Raw genomic sequence first — 24,142 nt, 5'->3', positions numbered from 1 at the left:
AAAAGCCTGACCACAATAAAGAGCCTCTCAAATATTGCCCTTGAACAGTGTTTGCCAAACTGGTCATCATACTATTTTCACCTACACCTCAGCATCTCTCCTCCTATCCCATGTTCACAGGTTCTGAGCATCTACCTGAACAGGGATCTGATCACTGTCTACCACGGAGAGCAGGAGGGACCAGATGACTTTGACACGGTCTTGCTCAAAGCCTTGGTTAGAGGTATGATACACCGTATCACCCCTGTTTCGCGAATGCAAGCATTGCATGAGTGGAATAATTTGACTTCAGCCCATATTTATCCACAGTTCACACCGCTGACCCATACTGTATAAGCTGATGCAGGACATAATTCCAAATCAAATGTTATTTGTCACATGAGCCAAATAAAACAAGTGTAGACCTTAGAGTGAAATGCTTCCAAGCCCTTAACCAACATCCAGTTTTAAGAAAAATACAAAAAGTAAGAAATAATAGAAACAAATTATTAAAGTGCAGCAGTAAAATACCAACAGCGAGGCTATATACAGGGGGTACCGGTACAGAGTCAATGTGCGGGGGCACCGGTTAGTCAAGGTAATAAAGGTAATATGTACATGTAGGTAGAATTATTAAAGTGACTATGCATAGATAATAACAGAGAGTATTTTTAGAGCATTCCTCTGACACTGTCTGGTATAGAGGTCCGGGATGGCAGGAAGCTTGGCCCCGGTGATGTACTGGGCCGTACACACTACCCTTTTTAGTGCCTTGTGGCCGGAAGCCAAGCAGTTGCCATACCAGGCAGTGATGCATCCCATCAGGATGCTCTTGATGGTGCAGCTGTAGAATATTTTGAGGATCTGAGGACCCATACCAAATATTTTCAGTCTCCTGAGGGGGAATAGGTGTTGTTGTGCCCTCTTCACGACTGTCTTGGTGTGCTTGGACCATGTTAGTTTGTTGGTGATGTGGATCTGCTCTACTACAGCCCGTCTATGAGAATGGGGTCGTGCTCGGTCCTCCTTTTCCTGTAGTCCAATATAATCTCCTTTGTCTTGATCACATTGAGGGAGAGGTTGTCGTGCTTGCACCACATGGTCAAGTCTCATCGTTGTCGGTGATCAGGCCTACCACTGTTGTGTCATCGGCAAATTTAATGATGGTGTTGGAGTCGTGCCTGGCCATGCAGTTATGAGTGAACAGGGTATACGAGAGGGGACTGAGCCCGCACCCCTGAGGGGCTCCCGTGTTGAGGATCACCGTGACGGATGTGTTGTTACCAACCCTTACCACCTGGGGGCGGCCTGTTAGGAAGTCCAAGGTCCAGTTGCAGAGGGAGGTGTTTAGTCCCAGGGTCCGTAGCTTAGTGATGAGCTTTGAGGGCACTATGGTGTTGGAATGCTGAGCTGTAGTCAATGAATAATATTCTCACATAGGTGTTCCTTTTGTCCAGGTGTGAAAGGGCAGTGTGGAGTGCAATAGAGATTGCATCATCTGTGGATCAGTTGGGGCGGTATGCAAATTTGAGTGGGTCTAGGGTTTCTGGGATAATGGTGTTGTGAGCCATGACCAGCCTTTCAATGCACTTCATGGCTACAGATGTGAGTGCTACGGGTTGGTAGTCATTTAGGCAGGTTACCTTAGTGTTGTTGGGCACAAGGACTATGGTGGTCTGCTTGAAACATGTTGGTTTTACAGACTTGGACAGGGAGAGGCTGAAAATGTCAGTGAAGACACTTGCCAGTTGGTCAGCGCATGCTCAGTGTACATGTCCTGGTAATCCGTCTGGCTGTGAGGCCTTGTGAATGTTGACCTTTTTAAAAGTCTTACTCATATCGGCTGTGGAGAGATCGTGATCACACAGTTGTCCGGAACCAGTCCTCTATTTGTGTATAATTTTTTTTTCAAACATTTTATTTAGCCTTTCCATAAAGACAACCAACAACAACACAAAGCAATGAACATGTACAAAATAGATAAAAACAAAAAGACGGAGACAAATACACAGTCCCCTGTGTAAAACGAACAGAAAAAAACAGCGATATCCATGACAATCCATGACGAGCTAGAATAGGCAAATGAGAAAGTAATGTCTCTGCATTTTAAAGTTATCTTTTTGACAATTGTTCTTCCATGATAATGATGTTTTTCCCCTTCCCACTCCTATTCCCCTCACCACCCAAACAAAACATTAGAAGTATTGAATTCCAATGGTACAAACAGCAACACCCAGATGCTTGGTGGGTTATGGGTTGTCAATCCCCTTCAGTAGTATATTTGCACACTCATCTCCTATAAACCAAACTACAGGGCTCCAGATACATTGCCTTTGGAAAGTACTCAGACCCCTTGACTTTTTCCAAAAATGTTTACGTTACACCCTTTTGATTGAATGCATACAAATCCTCAGTGATCTACACACAATACCCCATAATGACAAGTGAAAACAGGTTTTTCTATTTTTTTTGTGCAAATGTACAATTTCTATTTTATTTTCACAAGTATTCAGAACCTTTGCTATGAGACTCAATTGAGCTCAGGTGCATCCTGCTTCCATTTATCATCCTTGAGATGTTTCTACAACTTGATTGGAGTCCACCTGTGGTAAATTCAATTGATTGGACATGATTTGGAAAGTCTCACACGTGTCTATATAAGGTCCCACAGTTAGTTGACAGTGCATGTCAGAGCAACAACCAAGCCATGAGTTCGAAGGAATTGCCCATTGAGCTCCGAGACAGGATTGTGTTGAGGCACAGATCTGGGGGAAAAAATATCTGCAGCATTGAAGGTCCCCAAGAAGACAGTGGCCTCCATCATTCTTAAATGGAAGACGTTTGTAACCACCAAGACTCTTCCTAGAGCTGACTGCCCAGGGGAGACGGGCCTTGGTCAGGGAGGTGACCAAGAACCTGATGGTCACTCTGACAGAGCTCTAGAGTTCCTGTTGGGATGGGAGAAACTTCCAGAAGGACAACCATCTCTGCAGCACTCCACCAATCAGGCCTTTATTGTAGAGTGGCCAGACGGAAGCCACTACTCAGTAAAAGGCACATGACAACCTGCTTGGCACTTAAAGACTCTCAGACCATGAGAAACAAGATGCCCTGGTCTGATGAAACCAGGATTGAACTCTTTGACCTGAATGCTAAGCATCACATCTGGATTAAATCTGTCACCATCACTACGGTGAAGCATGGTGGTGGCAGCATCATGCTGTTGGAATGTTTTTCAGTGGCAGGGACTGGAATACTAGTCAGGATCGAGGGAAAGATGAACAGAACAAAGTACAGAGAGATCCTTGATGAAAACTTGCTCCAGAGCGCTCAGTACCTCAGACTGGGGCGAAGGTTCACCTTCCAACAGAACAATGACCCTAAGCACACAGCCAAGACAACGCAGGAGTGGCTTTGGGACAGGTCTCTGAATGTCCTTGAGTGGCCCGGACTTGAACCTGATCCTTTTCTTTTTCTTTGAGTTGATCTCTGGAGAGACCTAAAAATAGCTGTACAGAGACACTCCCCATCCAACCTAACAGAGCTTGAGAGGATCTGCAGTAAAGAATGGGAGAAACTCTCCAAATATCAAATCAAATTTTATTTGTCACATACACATGGTTAGCAGATGTTAATGCGGGTGTAGTGAAATGCTTGTGCTTCTAGTTCCGACAATGCAGTAATAACCAACGAGTAATCTAGCTAACAATTCCAAAACTACTACCTTATACACATAAGTGTAAAGGGATAAAGAATATGTACATAAAGATATATGAATGAGTGATGGTACAGAGCGGCATAGGCAAGATGCAGTAGATGGTATAGAGTACAGTATATACATATGAGATGAGTATGTAAACAAAGTGGCATAGTTTAAAGTGGCTAGTGAAACATGTATTACATAAAGATGCAGTAGATGATATAGAGTACAGTATATACGTATACATATGAGATAAATAATGTAGGGCATGTAAACATTATATTAAGTAGCATTGTTTAAAGTGGCTAGTGATATATTTTACATCAATTCTCATCAATTCACATTATTAAAGTGGCTGGAGTTGAGTCAGTGTGTTGGCAGCAGCAGCCACTCAATGTTAGTGGTGGCTGTTTAACAGTCTGATGGCCTTGAGATAGAAGCTGTTTTTCAGTCTCTCGGTCCCAGCTTTGATGCACCTGTACTGACCTCGCCTTCTGGACGATAGCGGGGTGAACAGGCAGTGGCTCGGGTGGTTGTTGTCCTTGATGATCTTTATGGCCTTCCTGTGACATCGGGTGGTGTAGGTGTCCTGGCGGGCAGGTAGTTTGCCCCCTGTGATGCGTTGTGCAGACCTCACTACCTTCTGGAGAGCCTTACGGTTGTGGGCGGAGCAGTTGCCGTACCAGGCGGTGATACAGCCCGACAGGATGCTCTCAATTGTGCATCTGTAGAAGTTTGTGAGTGCTATTGGTGACAAGCCAAATTTCTTCAGCCTCCTGAGTTTGAAGAGGCGCTGCTGCGCCTTCTTCACGGTGCTGTCTGTGTGGGTGGACCAATTCAGTTTGTCTGTGATGTGTACGCCGAGGAACTTAACTTTACTACCCTCTCCACTACTGTTCCATCGATGTGGATAGGGGGGTGTTCCCTCTGCTTCTTCCTGAAGTCCACAATCATCTCCTTCGTTTTGTTGACGTTGAGTGTGAGGTTATTTTCCTGACACCACACTCCGAGGGCCCTTACCTCCCCCTGTAGGCTGTCTCGTCGTTGTAGGTAATCAAGCCTGCCACTGTTGTGTCGTCTGCAAACTTGATGATTGAGTTGGAGGCGTGCGTGGCAACACAGTCGTGGGTGAACAGGGAGTACAGGAGAGGGCTCAGAACGCACCCTTGTGGGGCCCAAGTGTTGAGGATCAGCAGGGTGGAGATGTTGTTACCTACCCTCACCACCTGGGGGCGGCCCGTCAGGAAGTCCAGTACCCAGTTGCACCGGGCGGGGTCGAGACCCAAGGTCTCGAGCTTGATGACGAGTTTGGAGGGTACTATGGTGTTAAATGCTGAGCTGTAGTCGATGATCAGCATTCTCACATAGGTATTCTTCTTGTCCAGATGGGTTAGGGCATTGTGCAGTGTGGTTGAGATTGCATCGTCTGTGAACCTATTTGGGCGGTAAGCAAATTGGAGTGGGTCTAGGGTGTCAGGTAGGGTGGAGGTGATATGGTCCTTGACTTGTTTCTCAAAGCACTTCATGATGACGGAAGTGAGTGCTATGGGGCGGTAGTCGTTTAGCTCAGTTACCTTAGCTTTCTTGGGAACAGGAACAATGGTGGCCCTCTTGAAGCATGTGGGAACAGCAGACTGGGATAGGGATTGATTGAATATGTCCGTAAACACACCAGCCAGCTGGTCTGCGCATGCTCTGAGGGCGCGGCTGGGGATGCCATCTGGGCCTGCAGCCTTGCAAGGGTTAACACGTTTAAATGTTTTACTCACCTCGGCTGCAGTGAAGGAGAGTCCGCATGTTTTGGTTGCGGGCCGTGTCAGTGGCACTGTATTGTCCTCAAAGCGGGCAAAAAAGTTATTTAGTCTGCCTGGGAGCAAGGCATCCTGGTCCGTGACTGGGCTGGTTTTCTTTTTGTAATCCGTGATTGACTGTAGACCCTGCCACATAACTCTTGTGTCTGAGCTGTTGAATTGCCATTCTACTTTGTCTCTATACTGACGCTTATAGCTTGTTTGATTGCCCTGCGGAGGGAATAGCTACACTGTTTGTGTTCGGTCCTGTTTCCGGTCACCTTGCCCTGATTAAAAGCAGTGGTTCGCACTTTCAGTTTCACACAAATGCTGCCATCAATCCACGGTTTCTGGTGTGGGAATGTTTTAATCGTTGCTATGGGAACGACATCTTCAACGCACGTTCTAATGAACTTGCTCACCGAATCAGCGTATTCGTCAATGTTGTTGTTTGACGCAATACGAAACATATCCCAGTCCACGTGATGGAAGCAGTCTTGGAGCGTGGAATCAGATTGGTCGGACCAGCGTTGAACAGACCTCAGAGTGGGAGCTTCTTGTTTTAACTTTTGTCTGTAGGCAGGGAGCAACAAAATGGAGTCGTGGTCAGCTTTTCCGAAAGGAGGGTGGGGCAGGGCCTTAAATGCATCACGGAAGTTAGAAAAGCAATGATCCAAGGTTTTACCAGCCCTGGTTGCGCAATCGATATGCTGATACAATTTAGGGAGTCTTGTTTTCAGATTAGCACAGGTGTGCCAAACTTGTAGTGTCATACCCAAGAAAACTCGAGGCTGCCATAGGTGTGTCAACAAAGTACTGAGTAAAGGGTCTGAACATTTATGTAAATGTGATATTTCAGTTTTTTATATTTAATACATTTGCAAAAATTCTAAAGAACAGTTTTTGCTTAGTCATAATGGGGTATTGTGTGTAAAAATATTTCATCAATTTTAGAATAAGACTGTAATGTAACAAAATGTGGAAAAGTCGAGGGGTCTGAATACTTTCCGAATGCACTGTACATGTTTTGCGATATCAAAAAATAACTATAATGAGTAGGAAATGCTACAATAGCCTACTATCAATAAAATCTATTCTGCTTGTTGTCCTACTACAAATTATGGGATAGGCCTATCAGTAAAAAAATTGCCTAAAGAAAGTTTGTGTGTCACGTGTACTCCCTCTCCGGCCTCTAGGTCACCAGGCTGCTCATTTATGGCGCAGACCTGTCACCAGCGTTAAGTGCATTTGCACATAATGAAACTCACCTGGACTCCATCACCTTGATTACCTGCCCTTATATGCCACTCCCTTTGTTTTCTTCCCCAGTCATCAAATGAGCATATATCATGTTATAAAAAACGGAAAAGACCTTTAAATTACTGTTGGTTGGGCAAATTACTTATGATTCATGCCTGTTTAGTAGGCTAAGTATAATTCATGGTTGGATTTGGTTAAGGTGTAGCCTACAAGGCTTCACCATAGGCCCAACAATCAGTCCAAGATTTAAATTAGTAAATAACATACAGTATGTCTATGAATCCTATCATATTGTGATTATCTGTAATCACATTTTTGGTTGTCTCTTTTAATCTGCTAGGTAAATTAAGTAGCCTATCAAAATACCGTATCGTACCCACAAGCGAACCTTGTCCATCCTCCTGTGTCGTCTTGTCATTAGCGGCTAGAATTGTCTTTACTTGCTGCGCAGAGTTGGTTTGATGGAGTTGTTGTAATATGCTTCTTCGTCTTGGGGATTCAGAAAGGTTTTGGTAGCTCCTTGGGAGGTGATGATCAGCCTGGCAGGGTGAATTAGTCCGTGCTGGATCTCTGCCTCACGTAGGTACACCCTGATATTGTTGTCAAGGCTCTCTTTTTTGGTCATATCAGCAGTCATGTTGAGAAACATCTTTGCCTTCATCCCACAAAAGTTAATATCTAATTTCTTCCTTGACAACTGTATGATTGCGTGTTTGACCTGAACGCTGCATCCTCACGATCATCACGCGGGGTCAGCATGCCAAGATGGTTTCGATCCAATTCCTATGTGTGTTCTCCACTGCTGGTTCACTGGACAGTTCCTCAGCCTGGAACAGTTCTGTGAAGAATGCTGTCATGTAAGCTGTTGGATTTCCCTGTTCAATGCCGTTATCAAATCCTGTGACACGAAGATTACATTTACGCCTGCATTTCCAAAACTTCAAGCTTGTCAAGTTCAGTCACCCTGCCATCCACTTTAGGCATGGCTTCTTCAGCTATGGCTGTCTTCTCGTTTCATTCAGCAACTGATGTCCTAATTGTTTCCAGACTTGGTTGGAGCTTGTCTATTGCTGTGCCTATCTCTTCCTGTATGATAGAACAGATGGGGATAGGGCGTTCGGATTCATTCAACTAATTTTCTCTCACTGCAGCTTGCGAACCCGATTCGGTGCCCACCATTGCGCCGACAGTGTGGTTTCTCGGTTTCTCTGAGCTTTCCGTGCTCACTCCATGCGACCGAAACAGGAAGTGATCTCTATTTGTATTTGAACTGTCATGACTCTCTCTCCTTGGTGAGGATCTAAGGCACAAGATTAGCTCGACACAGGGCTGACAGCAGTGTAGGCTGGTGACTTGAAAAAATGAGGAGGATGGAAGACCAATGGTATAGGCGCGGACCAAATGATAAAACGCATTTGAAAAATCATCAAAGACAAATGATTTTAACCTAAACGTTTAATAAAGACATTTATAGTAAAATATTATGGGGAAGGGAATGAGAAGGCTACAGTGTTGGGAAGGGCAGCAGTGATTGAATGAGGGTATTTGGCGTGAGTAGAGGTGTTCAGAGGCTTCAGTGGCAAAAAAGTTTCATCATGGATGGATGGATGGTGCTGTAGAAGAGCCCAACTCCTCCACTAAGGGCAGGACAGGATTTGGCTGGGAAGACAAAAAAGCAATAAGACACAGTTAGACAAAAGAGCTACGAATGAGTTAGTCCAAGCAAGGAGTAAATCACACTTGTGTGATAATGTGATTGTGTTTGTGTATGGGATTGACTCTACATAGTAATGAAGAAAATGTATAGGTGCACGCACAGTGCTTGGAGAGGAACCATTCAATGTGCCAGTGGATAAAAGGGCATATGGGGTATAACAGACAGCAGAGGACCAGGGGGTTCAGTTCTTCAGAGGGGCATAGACTGTTCAGTTCTTCAGAGAACTAAACACCCCTATGCCCCCTGAAGAACTAAACAGCCCTGTGCCCTCTGAAGAACTAAACAGCCCCGTGCCCCCTGAAGAACTAAACAGCCCCGGCTGTCCATGGAGCGTGGGGGAGTTACTGTTGAAAACCAAATGTTCATGAAACATAATTTCATAAACAATTAAACTAATTAAAACCTTATTATAATGGGGAATACATGTTAAAGCCTTACTTTAAAGTTGAAGTCCATTCTTCTCATAGTCTGGTTGGCAAACTGGTCGATGGCCTCATTCCAGTAAGGATCTTTCTGCAGTGATTTAAGAATTCTCCTCTCTATGGATACAATTACAAGGTTCCTCAGTGTCTCTTGTCCCATAGTGTTCTGAGAGGAGAATTCGCTCCACCCCAGCTGATGTTGTCCCCATAGTAGCAACTAGGCAGCCTGCACAGCTCAGGCATCGCTTCATCAAGTCCACTGCTCTTATAGTGCAGGATTGTGTCAGACAGCTTTGCAATGTTCCCTTGAATCTCCTCATCACAGTAAAACACTTGTTTTCAGTCTTTCCTAATTACATTTTTTTTACCAATAGTCTGCAATAGGCTTGTCAGAGCATCATCTGGGAATTTTCTCTTGAATTAATCAAATTTACTACCATCTAACAACTCCAGGAATTGCATGCAGTTTAGGCTTTTGTACCTCTGTGCTATCTGAGACTTCATGTTATCATGAATTGAGTCATACAGTTCATTGTAGATGCCTTTGATCCTGAGTGCCCTGCCGACGCTTCCTCCTGTGCATGATGTCTGGATCCTCTTTCACGCTTGCTGTCTTCTCATATATGGCACTGAATTCTACATCAGACTTTTGCTCCTCCATTCTGCTTGTTAGATTCTCTATTCTTTTACATTAGGCTACATCCATGGCTTTCTGCTGCACTATGTCAAACACAACATCTGTGTGAGCAAATATCTCCTCAAAAGTTAGAAGTAAAAAAAAGAAAAAAAAAGAAAATCTTCCAGCTCTGCCTTGAACCCATCTGCACATGACACAGTATCATCATCCATGGTAGGGTGCTCTATAATATGGGTGAAGGTGTCCATCAGTTGGTCATAGTTTTTCACCACAGTGTTAACAATTCTAGAAGTTAAATTCTAACGTGTTGGTGCGTTTTTTGGTCAGCATGCACATCCAGCCTGTTCAAGCAACATCACCATCTTGTTCGACTTAAAAAAAAAAGTGGTGAAGCCGCCCAGTGTCGCAAAGAAAACCTTAACTTTGTGCTCTGACTCAGAACTAAATAGAGCCAGTGTGCATAGCAGTGCACAAAAGTGGCACTCGGCGCTACTTCAGCAGCACCACCATTGGTTTGGGCAACAAGTTTCTTCTGAAGTTTAAACTCAGACATCTCAGAATTCACAAAGTCAAACACAAACTGTGCATCTCGTCCACATGACACTTAAAAAGTAGCCCAAGAAACGTTCCTAAAGCCCTGATCATCCACATACCTGACGATAACTGACAACTGCGACCGACACAACTGCGAACGATATAAATGTGGGCAGTTATAATCTCCCTGCTTTTGTGATGCCGTATACCTGAACGATCAATGTTCTTCAGATCACAGTACCCCCCTTTCGCCCAAGGCTGAGACTTTCCAAAAGGCAGGCAAGGCCAGCAATACAGGCGGCTTGATGAAAGGCTCCTTGTTAATCAGCTATACTTTTGACACCAATTGACATTGAACGCCCTCACCTTTCCATCCTTCTTCATGAAACTAATCTCAGGCAGAGGTCGACCCTCGTTTTTAATTTGTACCTTTTCCCGTGTACCCCGGAGAATGAAAGTGGTTCTTAAACAAAATGTCCACAACATTTTTGGTAGCGTTAGTCATTCTGTCGGAGAAACCTGCCTGCTCACTTTGCTAGCTACTGAAGATAGCAAGGCAAAATTAAATAAATTGCACTAACTGGACACAAAAATAAATGTATAAATCCAAGAAAACTATTTTTAATATACCTCCTCCGTCCTCTGTAATTTGAAAAAACTCATTTGAATTGAATAAAATCACAAAAATGCTCAACTATCACTCTTTACTCTTAACTCTATCCAACAATGTCACCAAGCTTCTCAACACATGCAGTTGAAGTCAGAAGTTAACATAAACTTAGGTTGGTGTCATTAACTTGTTTTTCAACCACTCCACAAATGTCTTGTCAACAAACTATAGTTTTGGCAAGTCGGTTAGGACCTCTACTTTGTGCATGATACAAGTAATTTTTCCAACAATTGTTTACAGACAGATTATTTCACTTATAATTCACTGTATCTGGTTAACCTCACTAGGGTATGTGGGATGCTAGTCAGTGAAACTGCAGGGCGCCAAATTCAAAACAACAGAAATCCCATAATTAAAATTCCTCAAACATACAAGTATTTTATACCAATTTAAAGATACACTTGTAAATCCAGCCACAGTGTCCGATTTCAAAAAGTCTGTACGACAAAAGCACACCAAACGATTATGTCTAGTCAGAGCCAAGTCACAGAAAAACACTGCCATTTTTCCAGCCAAAGAGAGTAGTCACAAAAAGTAGAAATAGAGAGATAATTAATCACTAACCTTTGATGGTCTTCATCAGATGACACTCATAGGACTTCATGTTACACAATACATGTATGTTTAGTTCGGAAAAGTTCATATTTATATCCAAAAATCGGAGTTTACATTGGTGCGTTATGTTCAGTAGTTCCAAAACGTCCGGTGATTTTGCAGAGAGCCACGTCAATTTACAGAAATACTCATAATAAACATTGCTAAAAGATACAACTGGAATTTTAGATCCACTTCTCCTTAACTTGTTATGGCTGCAATCCCGATATCGGGATAAGTGTCATCAACAACCGCTGAATAGCATAGTGCTACATACAATAAATATTACTATAAATATTTATATTCATGAAATCACAAGTGCAATATAGGAAAACACAGCTTAGCCTTTTGTTAATCCACCTGTCCTGTCAGATTTTGAAATTATGCTTTACAGCGAAAGCAATCCAAGCGTTTGTGTAAGTTTATCGATCGCACGATAAAACATTAAGTACACTTAGCATCAGGTAGCTCGGTCACAAAAATCAGAAAAGCAAACAAATTAATCGTTTACCTTTGATCTTCGGATGTTTTCACTCACGAGACTCCCAGTTACACAACAAATGTTCCTTTTGTTCCATAAAGATTATTTTTAGATCCAAAATACCTCCGTTTGTTTTGTCGCGTTATGTTCAGAAATCCACAAGATAGAGCGGTCAAACCAACGCAGACAAATTCCAAATAGTTTCCATAATGTCCACAGAAACATGTCAAATGTTTTTTTATAATCAATCCTCAAGGTTGTTTTTAAAATATATAATTGATAATATATCAACCGCAAATGTCTTTCACAGTAGGAGAGGGAAAAGCAATACCTATCCAAACTCTGTTGCACGAGCAAAACTCATGTGACCACTTGACGCGATGTTATCGTTCTGGCTCATTTTTCAAAACAAAAGCCTGAAACTATGTCTGAAGACTGTTGAGGAAGCGATAGGAAAGGGAATCTGGTTCATATCCCTTTAAATGGAGCAAAGGGAGGCTATGGAACATGGAATTTTCAAAATAGAAGCTACTTCCTGCTTTGATTTTCCTCAGGGTTTCGCCTGCAATATCAGTTCTGTTATACTCACAGACAATTTTTTTTTTTTTTTTTGTTTTGTTGAATTTTACCCCGTTTTCTCACCAATTTCGTGGTATCCAATTGTTTTAGTAGCTGCTATCTTGTCTCATCGCTACAACTCCCGTACGGGCTCGGGAGGGACGAAGGTTGAAAGTCATGCGTCCTCCGATACACAACCCAGCCAAGCCGCACTGCTTCTTAATACAGCGCGCATCCAACCCGGAAGCCAGCCACACCAATGTGTCGGAGTAAAACACCGTGCACCTGGCAACCTTGTTTAGCACGCACTGCGCCCGCCCCGCCACAGTATGTTTGTAAATAAATAATTAAGCCAATTTGTGCATCGATTCATCACTTAGGTTATGGTTCGCGCAGATTTACGAAATCAACGACGTTCAGAATGAGACTGATATGAGGAAATTATTGATTGATGACTGGTATGATATCGATATATTCTTGAGTTCATTCGGGAAATGGTAACTGATTGATTAAATGAATCAGTTAAATAAATCTCGTGGGCCCCAAATTCCTAATGAGTTAATTGTTACATGATTAATTTCATTGAGTAATAATTAAATGTAGTAGGTAATTATTCGATGAATTGCAGTCATGACAGAACTAAAGATGTTAGGCGTTCAAGGTAATTATGTTGTCTTGACATTATAATAGACATCTTTGTCTGACATTATGGTGGATGTAATGTACAGTACCAGTCAAAAGTTTGGACACACCTACTCATTTGAGGGTTTTTCTATATTTTTACTGTTTTCTACATTGTAGAATAATAGTGAAGACATCAAAACTATGAAATAACACATGAAATCACGTTGTAACCAAAAAAACGTGTTAAAAAAAATCTAAATATATTTTAGATTTGTGATTCTTCAAAGTTGCCACCCTTTGCCTTGATGACAGCTTTGCCCCCTCTTGGCGTTCTCTCAAACATCTTCACCTGGAATGCTTTTCCAACAGTCTTGAAGGAGTTCCCACACTTGTTGGCTGCTTTTCCTTCACTCTGCAGTCCAACTCATCCCAAACCATCTCAATTAGGTTGAACTCGGGTGATTGTGGAGGCCAGGTCATCTGATGCAGCACTCCATCACTCTCCTTGGTCAAATAGCCCTTACACAGCCTGGAGGTGTGTTGGGTCATTGTCCTGTTGAAAAACGACTTATTGTCCCACTAAGCGCAAACCAGATGGGATGACATATCTCTGCAGAAAGCTGTGATAACCATGCTGGTTAAGTGTGCCTTGAATTCTAAATAAATCACTGACAGTGTCACCAGCAAAGCACCCCAACATCACACCTCCTCCTTGCCCCATGGTGGGAACCACACTTGCGAAGATCATCTGTTCACCTACTCTGTGTCTCATAAAGACAGTGGTTGGAACCAAAAATCTCACATTTGGACTCATCATACCAAAGGACAGATTTCCACTGGCCTAATGTCCATTGCTGGTGTTTCTTGGCCCAAGTAAGTCTCTTATTCTTATTGGTGTCCTTTAGTAGTGGTTTCTTTGCAGCCATTCTTCCACGAAGGCCTGATTCACTCAGTCTCCTCTGAACAGTTGATATTGAGATGTGTCTGTTACATGAACTCTGTGAAGCATTTATTTGGGCTACAATCTGAGGTGCAGTTAACTCTAATGAACTTATCCTCTGCAGCAGAGGTAACTCTGGGCTTTCCTTTCCTGTGGCGGTCCTCATGAGAGCCAGTTTCATCATAGCGGTTGATGGTTTTTGCAACTGCACTTGAAGAAACTTTCAATGTACTTGAAATTTCCGCATTGACTGACCTTCTTTCTTAAAGTAATGATGGACTGTCATTTCTCTTTGTTATTTGAGCTGTTCTTGCCATAATATGGGCTTAGCCTTATTTGGTAAAATACCATCTTCTGTATACCACACCAACCTTGTCACAACACAACTGATTGGCTCAAACACATTAAGAAGGAAAGAAATTCCACTATATAACTTTTAACAAGGCACACCTGTTAATTGAAATGCATTCCAGGTGACTACCTCTTGAAGCTGGTTGAGAGAATGGCTAGAGTCTGCAAAGCTGTCATTAAGGCAAAGGGTGGCTACTTTGAAGAATCTCAAATATAAAATATATTTTTTTATATTTGCTTAACATGATTCTATTTGTGCTATTTCATAGTTTTGATGTCTTCACTATTATTCTACAATGTAGAAAATACTACAAATTAAGAAAAACCTTTGAATGAGTAGGTGTTTCCAAACTTTTGACTGGTACTGTATGTGTACAGTATCCTTAAGTCATGATGTGTGTGTGTTTGTGTGTGTGTGTGTGTGTGTGTGTCTGTCTGTCTCTCTGTGTCTATGCGTGTCTCTTTGCACGTGTGTGTGTCAGCGAGTAAACAGCGTGTGTCAAGTGAAGCCAGCCCCTACACTGAGGAGCTGAAGCTGGCGGTTACCTGGAACAGAGTGGACATCGCCAAGAGTGAGCTCTTCAATGGAGACATCCACTGGAGGGTGAGACACTCATGTTCCCAATCAACCCCTAGACCCTAGGCCAGGATTCCCCAACTGGCTGCACACGGTCTGAATTCCCAAAGTTTTTGGGGGGGACATAATAGACTCAAAACACCAGGAAATCAGCTCCAAGTGATATTCATTTAAGAAAGGTGTTCCCAAGTGTTCCACACATAATGGAGAGAAACGTGATTGTTTACAAATGTAAGCAAAGTTTTATATTATTATGTTGTAGTCAAACATTATATATGTTTGGGCTTCTTGTGGTCAATTTGCCATCTACAAATTATTTATAATTATATTCTGGCCCCCTGACCATCTGCTCAAGAAAATAATTGTTGAATGGCTGAATCTAGTTGTTGATCCCTGGTTTAGGCCCAATGCACTATTGTGAAAATTCCACCAAGCCTATCAGAGGTCTAGGAGGATTGGGAAATGGAGGGGATCAAATTGGGACAGGGTTTCTCAATACTTTCACTTAAAAAAAAAAAAAAGATTTTCTCCACAGAGAACTTAGTAGTAGATAATTTCTCTCTTCCAGCCACGAGAGATTAACAACTTTAACATTGATGTGTGAATGCTGATTTTCTGTGCGCGAGCACTGTTTTACAAGTGGTGTGTGAGTGCATTGTCGAGAGAAATAATACACTACTTTAGCCACAAAGGCTTTGGAAGACCCAGCCTGTTCCATCTATACAGCAGCTGTCAAAGACCTGTTCCATCAGATTCAAGTTTATGTGCCATTTCATTGTAGGTTTGTACATACACTGAGTATACAAAACATTAAGAACACCTACTCTTTCCATGACATAGACTGACCAGGTAAATCCAGGTGAAAGCTGTGATCCCGTATTGTCACTTGTTAAATCCACTTCCGTTAGTGTAGATGAAAGGAAGACAATTGAGACATGGATTGTGTATGTTTGCCATTCAGAGGATGAATTGGCAAGAGAAAAGATTTGTGTCTTTGAACAGGGTTTGATAGTAGGTGCCAGGCACATCGGTTTTTGTCAAGAACTGCAACGCTGCTGGGTATTTCATGCTTAACAGTTTCCTGTGTGTATCAAGAATGGTCTACCACCCAAAGGATATCCAGCCAACTTGACACAACTGTGGTAAGCATTGGAGTCAACATGAGCAGCATCCCTGTGGAACTCTTTCGACATCTTGTAGAGTACATGCCGGATTAATTAAGGCTGTTCTGTGTGGGGGGGAGGGGGGGGGCAGTGTAGAGGACATGATCATCTCATGCACAGTAAGGTAGCTCCCATGATACTGTATTCGTAGACTGCAGTGATCATTAGTCAATATAGGAGAATGTTTACATTTTTCCTATTTCACACATGCACAAGCGTGTATTAAATGTTTTTGTGGCATATCCCAAATCCCCCTGAGACACCCTCGGAAAGTGGGGTCACAGCCAGGGCCTACCATTATCAACGGCAACCCTGGAGCAAACAGGGTTAAGGGGCCTTGCAGGGCCTTGCTCAAAGGTACATCAACACATTCTTTACCTTGGTGATTCGAACTAGCAAGTTTTCGATTACTGGCCCAATGTTCTATCCACTAGGCTACCTGCCGCCCATTGGTATCACGTGGAAGAAAACAAGGGAGGGACTACCTGAAATTGTACAATAAGAAACACACATTTTTGTTCTGTTACCTCTCACCTTTGACCTCTCAACCTCCCTAACCCCCTTGCAGTACCAGGACTTGGAGGACTCCATGACGGACGCGTTGGTCAATGACAAGCCACAATTCGTGCGCCTCTTCACCGAGAACGGACTCAACATCCTAGACTACCTGACCTATGGGCGGCTGGAGAGCCTCTACCGCTCGGTGGCAGATAGCTCTCTAGCCTACGTCCTGCTGCAGCGCCGCCTAGGGGAGCGCCAGGGTATGACAGGCTCGCAGGCCATGCTGCCGGATGTCTCTCCCACCAAAGGGTCTGGTGGGCCGCCAGGGGGGCGGCGGCCTGCGAATAAGTTCAGTTTATTTGAGGTAAGAGATGAAATGAGTACATTTTATAAAAATTTACTAAAACAAGTACACTACATATACAGTGCATTCAGAAAGTATTGACTTTTTACACATTTTGTTGCAGCCTTATTCTAAAATGGATTCAATAGTTTTTTTCCCCCTCATCAATCTACACACAATACCCCATAATAAAAAGCAAAAACAGATTAAGACATTTTTGCAAGTTTATTAAAAACAATAAAATTGACATAAGTATTCAGACCCTTTAGTCAGTACTTTGCTGAAGCACCTTTAGCAGCGATTACAGCCTCGATTCTTCTTGGGTATGTCGCTTCAAGCTTGACACCCCTTTATTGGGGTTGTTTCTCCCGTTCTTCTCTGCAGATCCTCTCAAGCTCTGTCAGGTTGGATGGGGAGCGTCGCTGCACAGCTATTTTCAGGTCTCTCTAGAGATGTTCGATCGGGTTCAAGTATGGGCTCTGGCTGTGCTCCTCAAGTACATTCAGAGACTTGTCCCAAAGCCACTCCTGTGTTGTGTTGGCTGTGTGCCAGTCGTTGTCCTGTTGGAAGGTGAACCTTCGCCCCAGTCTGAGGTCCTGAGCGCTCTGGAGCAGGTTTTCATCAAGGATCTCTCTGTACTTTGCTCCGTTCATCTTTCCCTCGATACTACCTTGTCTCCTAGGCCCTGCCACTGAAAAACATCCCCACAGCATGATGCTGCCACCACCATGCTTCACCGGTAGGGATGGTGCCAGGTTTCCTCCAGACGTGATGCTTGGCATTCAGGCCAAAGAGTTCCATCTTGGTTTCATCAGACCAGAGAATCTTGTTTCTCATGTTCTGTTAGTTTTTAGGTGCCTTTTGGCAAACTCCAAGCAGGCTGTCATGTGCCTTTTTCGGAGCGGCTTCCGTCTGGCCACTCTTCCATAAAGGCCTGATTGGTGGAGTGCTGCAGAGATGGTTGTCCTTCTGGAAGTTTCTCCCATCTCCACAGAGGACCTCTGGAGCATTGCCAGAGTTACTATCAGGTTGTTGTTAACCTCCTTAACCAAGGGCCTTCTCCCCCGATTTCTCAGTTTGGCTGGGAGGCCAAGTCTAGGAAAAGTATTGGTGGTTCCAAACTTCTTTCATTTAAGAATGAAGTAGGCCACTGTGTTCTTGGGGACCTTCAATGCTGCAGACATTTTTTGGTACCCTTCCTCAGATCTGTGCCTCGACACAATCCTCTCTCAGAGCTCTATGGAGAATTCCTTCAACCTCATGGCTTGGTTTTTTCTCTAACGTGCACTGTCAACTGTGGGACCTTATATAGACAGGAGTGTGCCCTTCCAAATCATGTCCAATCAATTTAATTTACCACGGGTGGACTCCAATCAAGTTGTAGAAACATCTCAAGGATGATCAATGGAAACAGGATGCACATGAGTTCAATTTTGAGTCTCATAGCAAAGGGTCTGAATACTTAAATAAGGTATTTCTGTTATTTTATTTAATGAATTTGCAGAAAATGTCTAAAATCCTAGTTTCACTTTGTCATTATGGGGTATTGCGTGCAAATTGATGAGAAACATTTTAGATTAAGGTTGTAACCGAAAATAATTATTTCCGAATGCTCTGTATACAAAAGTATGTTGACACCCCTTCAAATTAGTGGATTCTGCTGTTTCAGCCACACCTGTTGATGACAGATGTATAAAATTGAGCATACAGCCATGAAATCTCCATAGACAAACATTGGCAGTAGAATGGCCTTACTGAGGAGCTCAGTGACTTTCAAGATGCCAAGGAGTCATATTGTCACATTTCTGCCCTACTAGAGATGCCCCGGTAAACTGTAAGTGCTGTTATTGTGAAGTGGAAACATCGAGTAGCAACAACGCCTCAGCCACGAAGTGGAAGGCCACACAAGCTCACAGAATGGGACCGCCGTGTGCTGACGCGTGCTGTACGTAAAAATTGTCTGTCCTCGGTTGCAACATTCACTACCAAGTTCCAAACTCACCTGGAGCTTAATGAAATGGGTTTCCATGGCCAAGCAGCCGCACTCATGTCTAAGATCACCATGTGTAATGCCAAGCGTCCGCTGGAGTGATGTAAAGCTCGACTCTATTGGACTCAGGAGCAGTGGAAACACGTGCTCTGGAGTGATGAATCACGCTTCACCATCTGGGAGTCTGACAGACATCTGGTTTTGGCGAATGCCAGGACAACACAACCTGCCCCAATGCATAGTGCCAAATGTGAAGTTTGGTGGAGGAAGAATAATGGTCTGGGGCTGTTTTTCATGGTTCGGGCTAGGCCCCTTAGTTCCAGTGAAGGGAAATCTTAACACTGCAGCATACATTGACATTCGATTATGTGCCTCCAACTTTGTGGCGACAGTTTGGGGAAGGCACTTTCCTGTTTCAGCATGACAATGCCCTTGTGCACAAAGCTAGGTCCATACAGAAATGGTTTGTCGAGATCTGTGTGGAAGAAGTTGACTGGCCTGCACAGAGCCCTGACCTCAACCCCATTAAACACCTTTGGTATGAATTGGAACGCTGACTGTGAGCCAGGACTAATCGCCCAACATCAGTGCCCCCCGGACCTCACTAATGCTCTTGGCTGAATGGAAACCAGTCCCTGCATCAATATTCCAACATCTAGTGGAAAGCCTTCCCAGAAGAGTGGAGGCTGTTATAGCAGCAAAGGGGGGGCCAACTCCATATTAATGCCAATGATTCCCCCTCTATCTTCTCCACCACCATGTCCTCTCTCCCTTTCTTCTCAGGTGTCGAGAGTCCTGGAGGACTTGATGGGGGATGTGTGTCAGCCATTTTACCACTCACCACTGGAACTGGAGAACATCTCCTCCCAGAGAAAGGCTCTCAGGGTACTCTCAATAACATAGATTTTCCTTTGTCTTTCTTTCCTTTTGCATAGTTTATTTTTCTTCATTTCCCTCAATTTTCTCCTTGTATTCACTCTTTGTGGGCTTTGTACTTTGATACGTGTAAATTAAATTGCATATTTGGTCCAAGATACTTAACTTCTTTATTGGAACTCACCCCAATCATCTCTCTCTCTCTCTCTCTCTCTCTCCCCCCTCGCCATCCCCATCACCCTGTCTCTCAGCGTGTGAGTAAGCTGTTGCGGGGTGACTGTGTGTACCAGGACAGGCGCTGTCTCTTTCCCTGGGCTAGTCTCTTCGTCTGGGCTGTGCTGCAGAACCGCAAAGACATGGCCGTTTTCTTCTGGGAGATGGCAGGCGAGTCGGTCCTCAGTGCTCTGAGCGGCTGTAAGATCCTAAGGGAGCTGTCCAAGCTGGAGAGCGAGACGGAGAACAAGCTGGCCATGAAGGAGCTAGCGCAGAGGTTCGAGAACCTGGCTCACGGTGAGACGAGAGGATACCTTTTTTTAATAGAAACATGAAAAGTGATAATGGAGAAGGTGTTATTTCATCATTTCATAAAGGTTGAAAAGCGGAAAACAGTGCAGAGCCTGGTGAAGTGGTAACACTCCTCGCTCTCATCTCACATGTGACTCCCCGCCGGAGACCAGGGGCTCTATTTTAACAACCCTAACGCAATGGTAAATCTAAGCGCTGTTGGTAGCGCTTTACTGTAGGTTCGGGGCTATGCCAGAAATAATGTTGCTATTTTCACAATCATAATTCTGGACGCAGTTGCTGAAGGTGGCGCGAAAGGGCTAGGTTTTGATGAATAAACTATTTGTGGGTGTGTCGTGGCTTGGCCTCTCACTGGCCAATCAGAACCTGCTCCATGGCTAAATAATGTGGTTGCTTCAAGTTTGTATTTACGGTCTTTCATGTATTGCGTTGTCATCAACTCTAATTCGAATGTTAGTCTGTTATAGCCTAGTTCGTTAAATAGCCTGCCCCATATTTACAAAACATATTGAAGATGTTTGCAGTCCACGTTGTAATTGCATTGTTTCAATTTGGAAATACATTGTTAAACTTATGCTATAGCATTCGCACTGATATATGGGCTAGGCCAACTGTAAATTGCAGTCTGTGGACATGCCAAACGTAGTCAATGAGCAAGATTAAATTCACTCGGCTATTGCTAAGGCCTAAAAAGACTATGTATATAATTCGAATCAAATTCTAATAAAAACAAAATAAAAACTTGTTTTAAATAGACTAAATACAGTTCCAGACACCATAAATGTTTGCTGTGGGCGTATAACTCAGACAAGGCAACTTAGACTATGGAGGGTTTTACGTATATCCTAACTTTTCACAGGAGCTGGATAAAGATCCAATATAAAGAGAAAGGAGAAATGTCTACTCACAATAATTGTTCCCTATGGGCATATAATTCAGACAAGGCAACTTGCTCCCAAATAGAATCTTTTATAAACATTGGAACCATCTTACAGATCGCATACACACTTCCACTTCCACACTTCCAAATTTTTGGGGGATTTTGAATTTTTTGAATCATTTTCGGTTTTAATAACATATTAAAACAACAAATGTCAAATCTAATGATATCATAAAATTGCTGTTGAACCAGCCTTCGTTATACTAGGCCTAAGGTAAAGATGGGATTGGATTTTGAACATATGAAATGGAAAACAAACCGATATTTTGGTTCACCGATATTCACAGATGTTCTCATCTCTTGTTTCATGATGGGCATGGAGGGGATTTCACACATGTCCAAAACCGGATCTGCATCGCTAAATTAATGTAGACCTTTAAATCCGTCTCTGTAGATGTATTCAGTAAGTGTTACCAGAGCAGTGAGAGTCGCTCCTTCACCCTGCTGATCAGGAAGTCTCCCGTATGGGGAGGGACCACCTGTCTAAAGATGGGCATGGCCGCCGACGCCCGCCTCTTCTTCAGCCACGATGGAGTACAGGTCTGTCTGTGTCTGTCTGGCTGGCTGGCCTATTCTGCCTTCTAATTAAACAAAACATTTCAACTAGTGTATTCTTTTCACCGTCTGTAATCATATTTCACTGCGTCTTGGATGCTCCAGTGCATAGAATGTAACCATGTACATTTGAAGTTATATACAGGAGCATAACATGACATAGGCTACAATAGATTGAATAAATTGCAAACCTCGACATCTCTATGTGCCCCCCCCCCCCAGTCTCTCCTGTCTCAGATCTGGTGGGGGGATATGAAGAGGAGCACGGAAGTGTGGAAACTCCTCCTCACCTTCTTCTGTCCCGTTCTGATGTACACCCAGCTCATCTCCTTCAGGTACCTTTAGTACCTCCTCCACATCCACCTCTGTCTGGGAGTGTCTGTTTTTCTGACCCAGATTAAGCCTAGTCCTTGATTAAAAGTGAATATCAATTTGTGTATGGAAACTCTTTTCTTTCTGTGTGCTTTTCTTTCTGCTTCTCCCTCTTATCACTAGCAATGTGTGGGATTAAGTCGCTGATTACGTAAATCATGCATTGATGTCAAAGGTTAGGATTTGGCCCTCAGTACCTTAGTTTCAATGTTATTTATACTTTAAACTTTGTCTTTCACAGGGAATTGGAGGAGCCGGGCAAGCCTGATGAGGTTGCACAGGGAAGAGACAATGACAGCCTTTATGGAGAAACGATTTTCTCCTTCTCTGACATCAAGCACATGTAACTCTCCCTCTAAAAATGCATTTACATTGTGTGTTAAATTGTGTACATACTGTATGTCTCACCACGTTTGCGTACTTGTCTGTGTTGTGTGCACCTGTTATGTGTTTGCATGTAAATATACCTACTATAACATTTGGTAATATGCAAGTATGCAGTGTTTTCCACTAGTGCCGGTTGTTGGCTATACAGCTGATTAGACTCATTTTCAGCCGGCTACTTTTTCCACTTAAATTAATTAGGCTACTTTTCAATTCACTAGTCAGAAAAAGTTTTGCGGAGCCCTCTCCCACTAGAATGAACAATATGCGTCTAATTGCTCCCGAGTGGTGCAGCAGTCTAAGGCACTGCATCGTAGTGCAAGAGGTGTCACTACAGTCCCTGGGTCGAATCCAGGCTGTATCACATCCGGCCGTGATTGGGAGTCCCATAGGGCGGTGCACAATTGGCCCAGCGTCGTCCGGGTTTGGGCGGGGTAGGCCGTCATTGTATATAAGAATTTGTTCTTAACTGACTTAGCTAGTTCAATAAATAAAAAAATTGCGATCTATTGATAGGACAGGTGCCTGTCAGTCACAAAGTGAGCGATTACAGGGAAACACTACTGGTTTGACAGTCTGCTCTCACTGGGCACACACTGCTTTAATCAACTTTGTTCGCATCAACTTTGAACCAACATGGAATAGACGTTGAATTGATGTCTGTGCCCAGTATGCTGTCTGTCCCGCCTCCCGGTACCTGGTAACCTGTTGTGTGTGCTGTGGTTGCAGTCAAAATTCTTTACATGGAGGGAGAGGGCATGAATTTGCATGTCCCATATAATTTGAGGAATTTGTATGTCCCATATAATGTGGTAACGATGAGTCGAAATCCACTTAGGCTATTGTTTTCTGGCACATTCATTTATTTTGTTTTGCGTGCAGTGTCTGCCATCAACGATGACCTGGGGCCAGTGAAGACATGCTGGGCCTGTGAATCCATTAAAGAACTACACCATGTCTGGGACAGTAGAAATTCTGTTTGGGCCAGTAGATTTTGACCTACTGGCCCGACCGGCCAATTGATAAAAAAGTTAACATTGAACCCTGGCGTGTTTCATATGCAGCCATGGAGGGGTGGCACATATGCTCTTTACACTGCTTTGATTGACGAACAGCAAGCTTGACTCATTTCTTATAAAAGTTGTCGAACTGACTGAATAAAGTTGATCTCATCCTTGCCATTCATAAATCATACAACGCAGTTATATGTCCATGGTATCACATCAGGACAAGTGAACTAAGATGTAGTTTGTATTTTTGATATACAGTGCTTCCGGCGCCGACAGAGATGGCCGCCTCGCTTCGCGTTCCTAGGAAACTATGCAGTTTTTAGTTTTTTTACGTGTTATTTCTTACATTAGTACCCCAGGTCATCTTAGGTTTCATTACATACAAACGAGAAGAACTACTGAATATAAGAGCAGCGTCAACTCACCATCAGTACGACCAAGAATATGACTTTCGCAAAGCGGATCCTGTGTTCTGCCTTTCACCCAGGACAACGGAATGGATCCCAGCCGCCGACCCAAAAAAACGACTTCGTAAAAGATGGAAACGAGGCGGTCTTCTGGTCAGACTCCGGAGACGGGCACATCGTGCACCACTCCCTAGCATTCTTCTCGCCAATGTCCAGTCTCTTGACAACAAGGTTGATGAAAT

The 24,142-nt window shown here is 43.4% G+C and overlaps 1 protein-coding gene across 3 annotated transcripts in view; it reads left to right on the top strand.

The window, feature by feature from the left end:
- LOC135504738 (transient receptor potential cation channel subfamily M member 4-like) overlaps positions 1-24,142 on the top strand; it is a 108,806-nt gene that overhangs the window by 29,965 nt on the left and 54,699 nt on the right. For all 3 annotated transcript variants that reach the window (XM_064923560.1, XM_064923559.1, XM_064923561.1), the window contains 8 exons: positions 121-223; positions 14,740-14,861; positions 16,566-16,862; positions 19,615-19,716; positions 19,959-20,217; positions 21,567-21,712; positions 21,950-22,062; positions 22,341-22,442. In XM_064923560.1, coding sequence (XP_064779632.1) covers positions 121-223; positions 14,740-14,861; positions 16,566-16,862; positions 19,615-19,716; positions 19,959-20,217; positions 21,567-21,712; positions 21,950-22,062; positions 22,341-22,442 — 1,244 coding nt within the window. The remainder of the gene's footprint in view (positions 1-120; positions 224-14,739; positions 14,862-16,565; positions 16,863-19,614; positions 19,717-19,958; positions 20,218-21,566; positions 21,713-21,949; positions 22,063-22,340; positions 22,443-24,142) is intronic.

This window comes from Oncorhynchus masou, chromosome 18 (assembly GCF_036934945.1).
Source record: "Oncorhynchus masou masou isolate Uvic2021 chromosome 18, UVic_Omas_1.1, whole genome shotgun sequence".
In the NCBI taxonomy this organism is placed as follows: Eukaryota; Metazoa; Chordata; class Actinopteri; order Salmoniformes; family Salmonidae; genus Oncorhynchus; species Oncorhynchus masou.
Note: the sequence above shows the minus strand (reverse complement) of the source record. Positions and strands in the feature narration are given on the sequence as shown.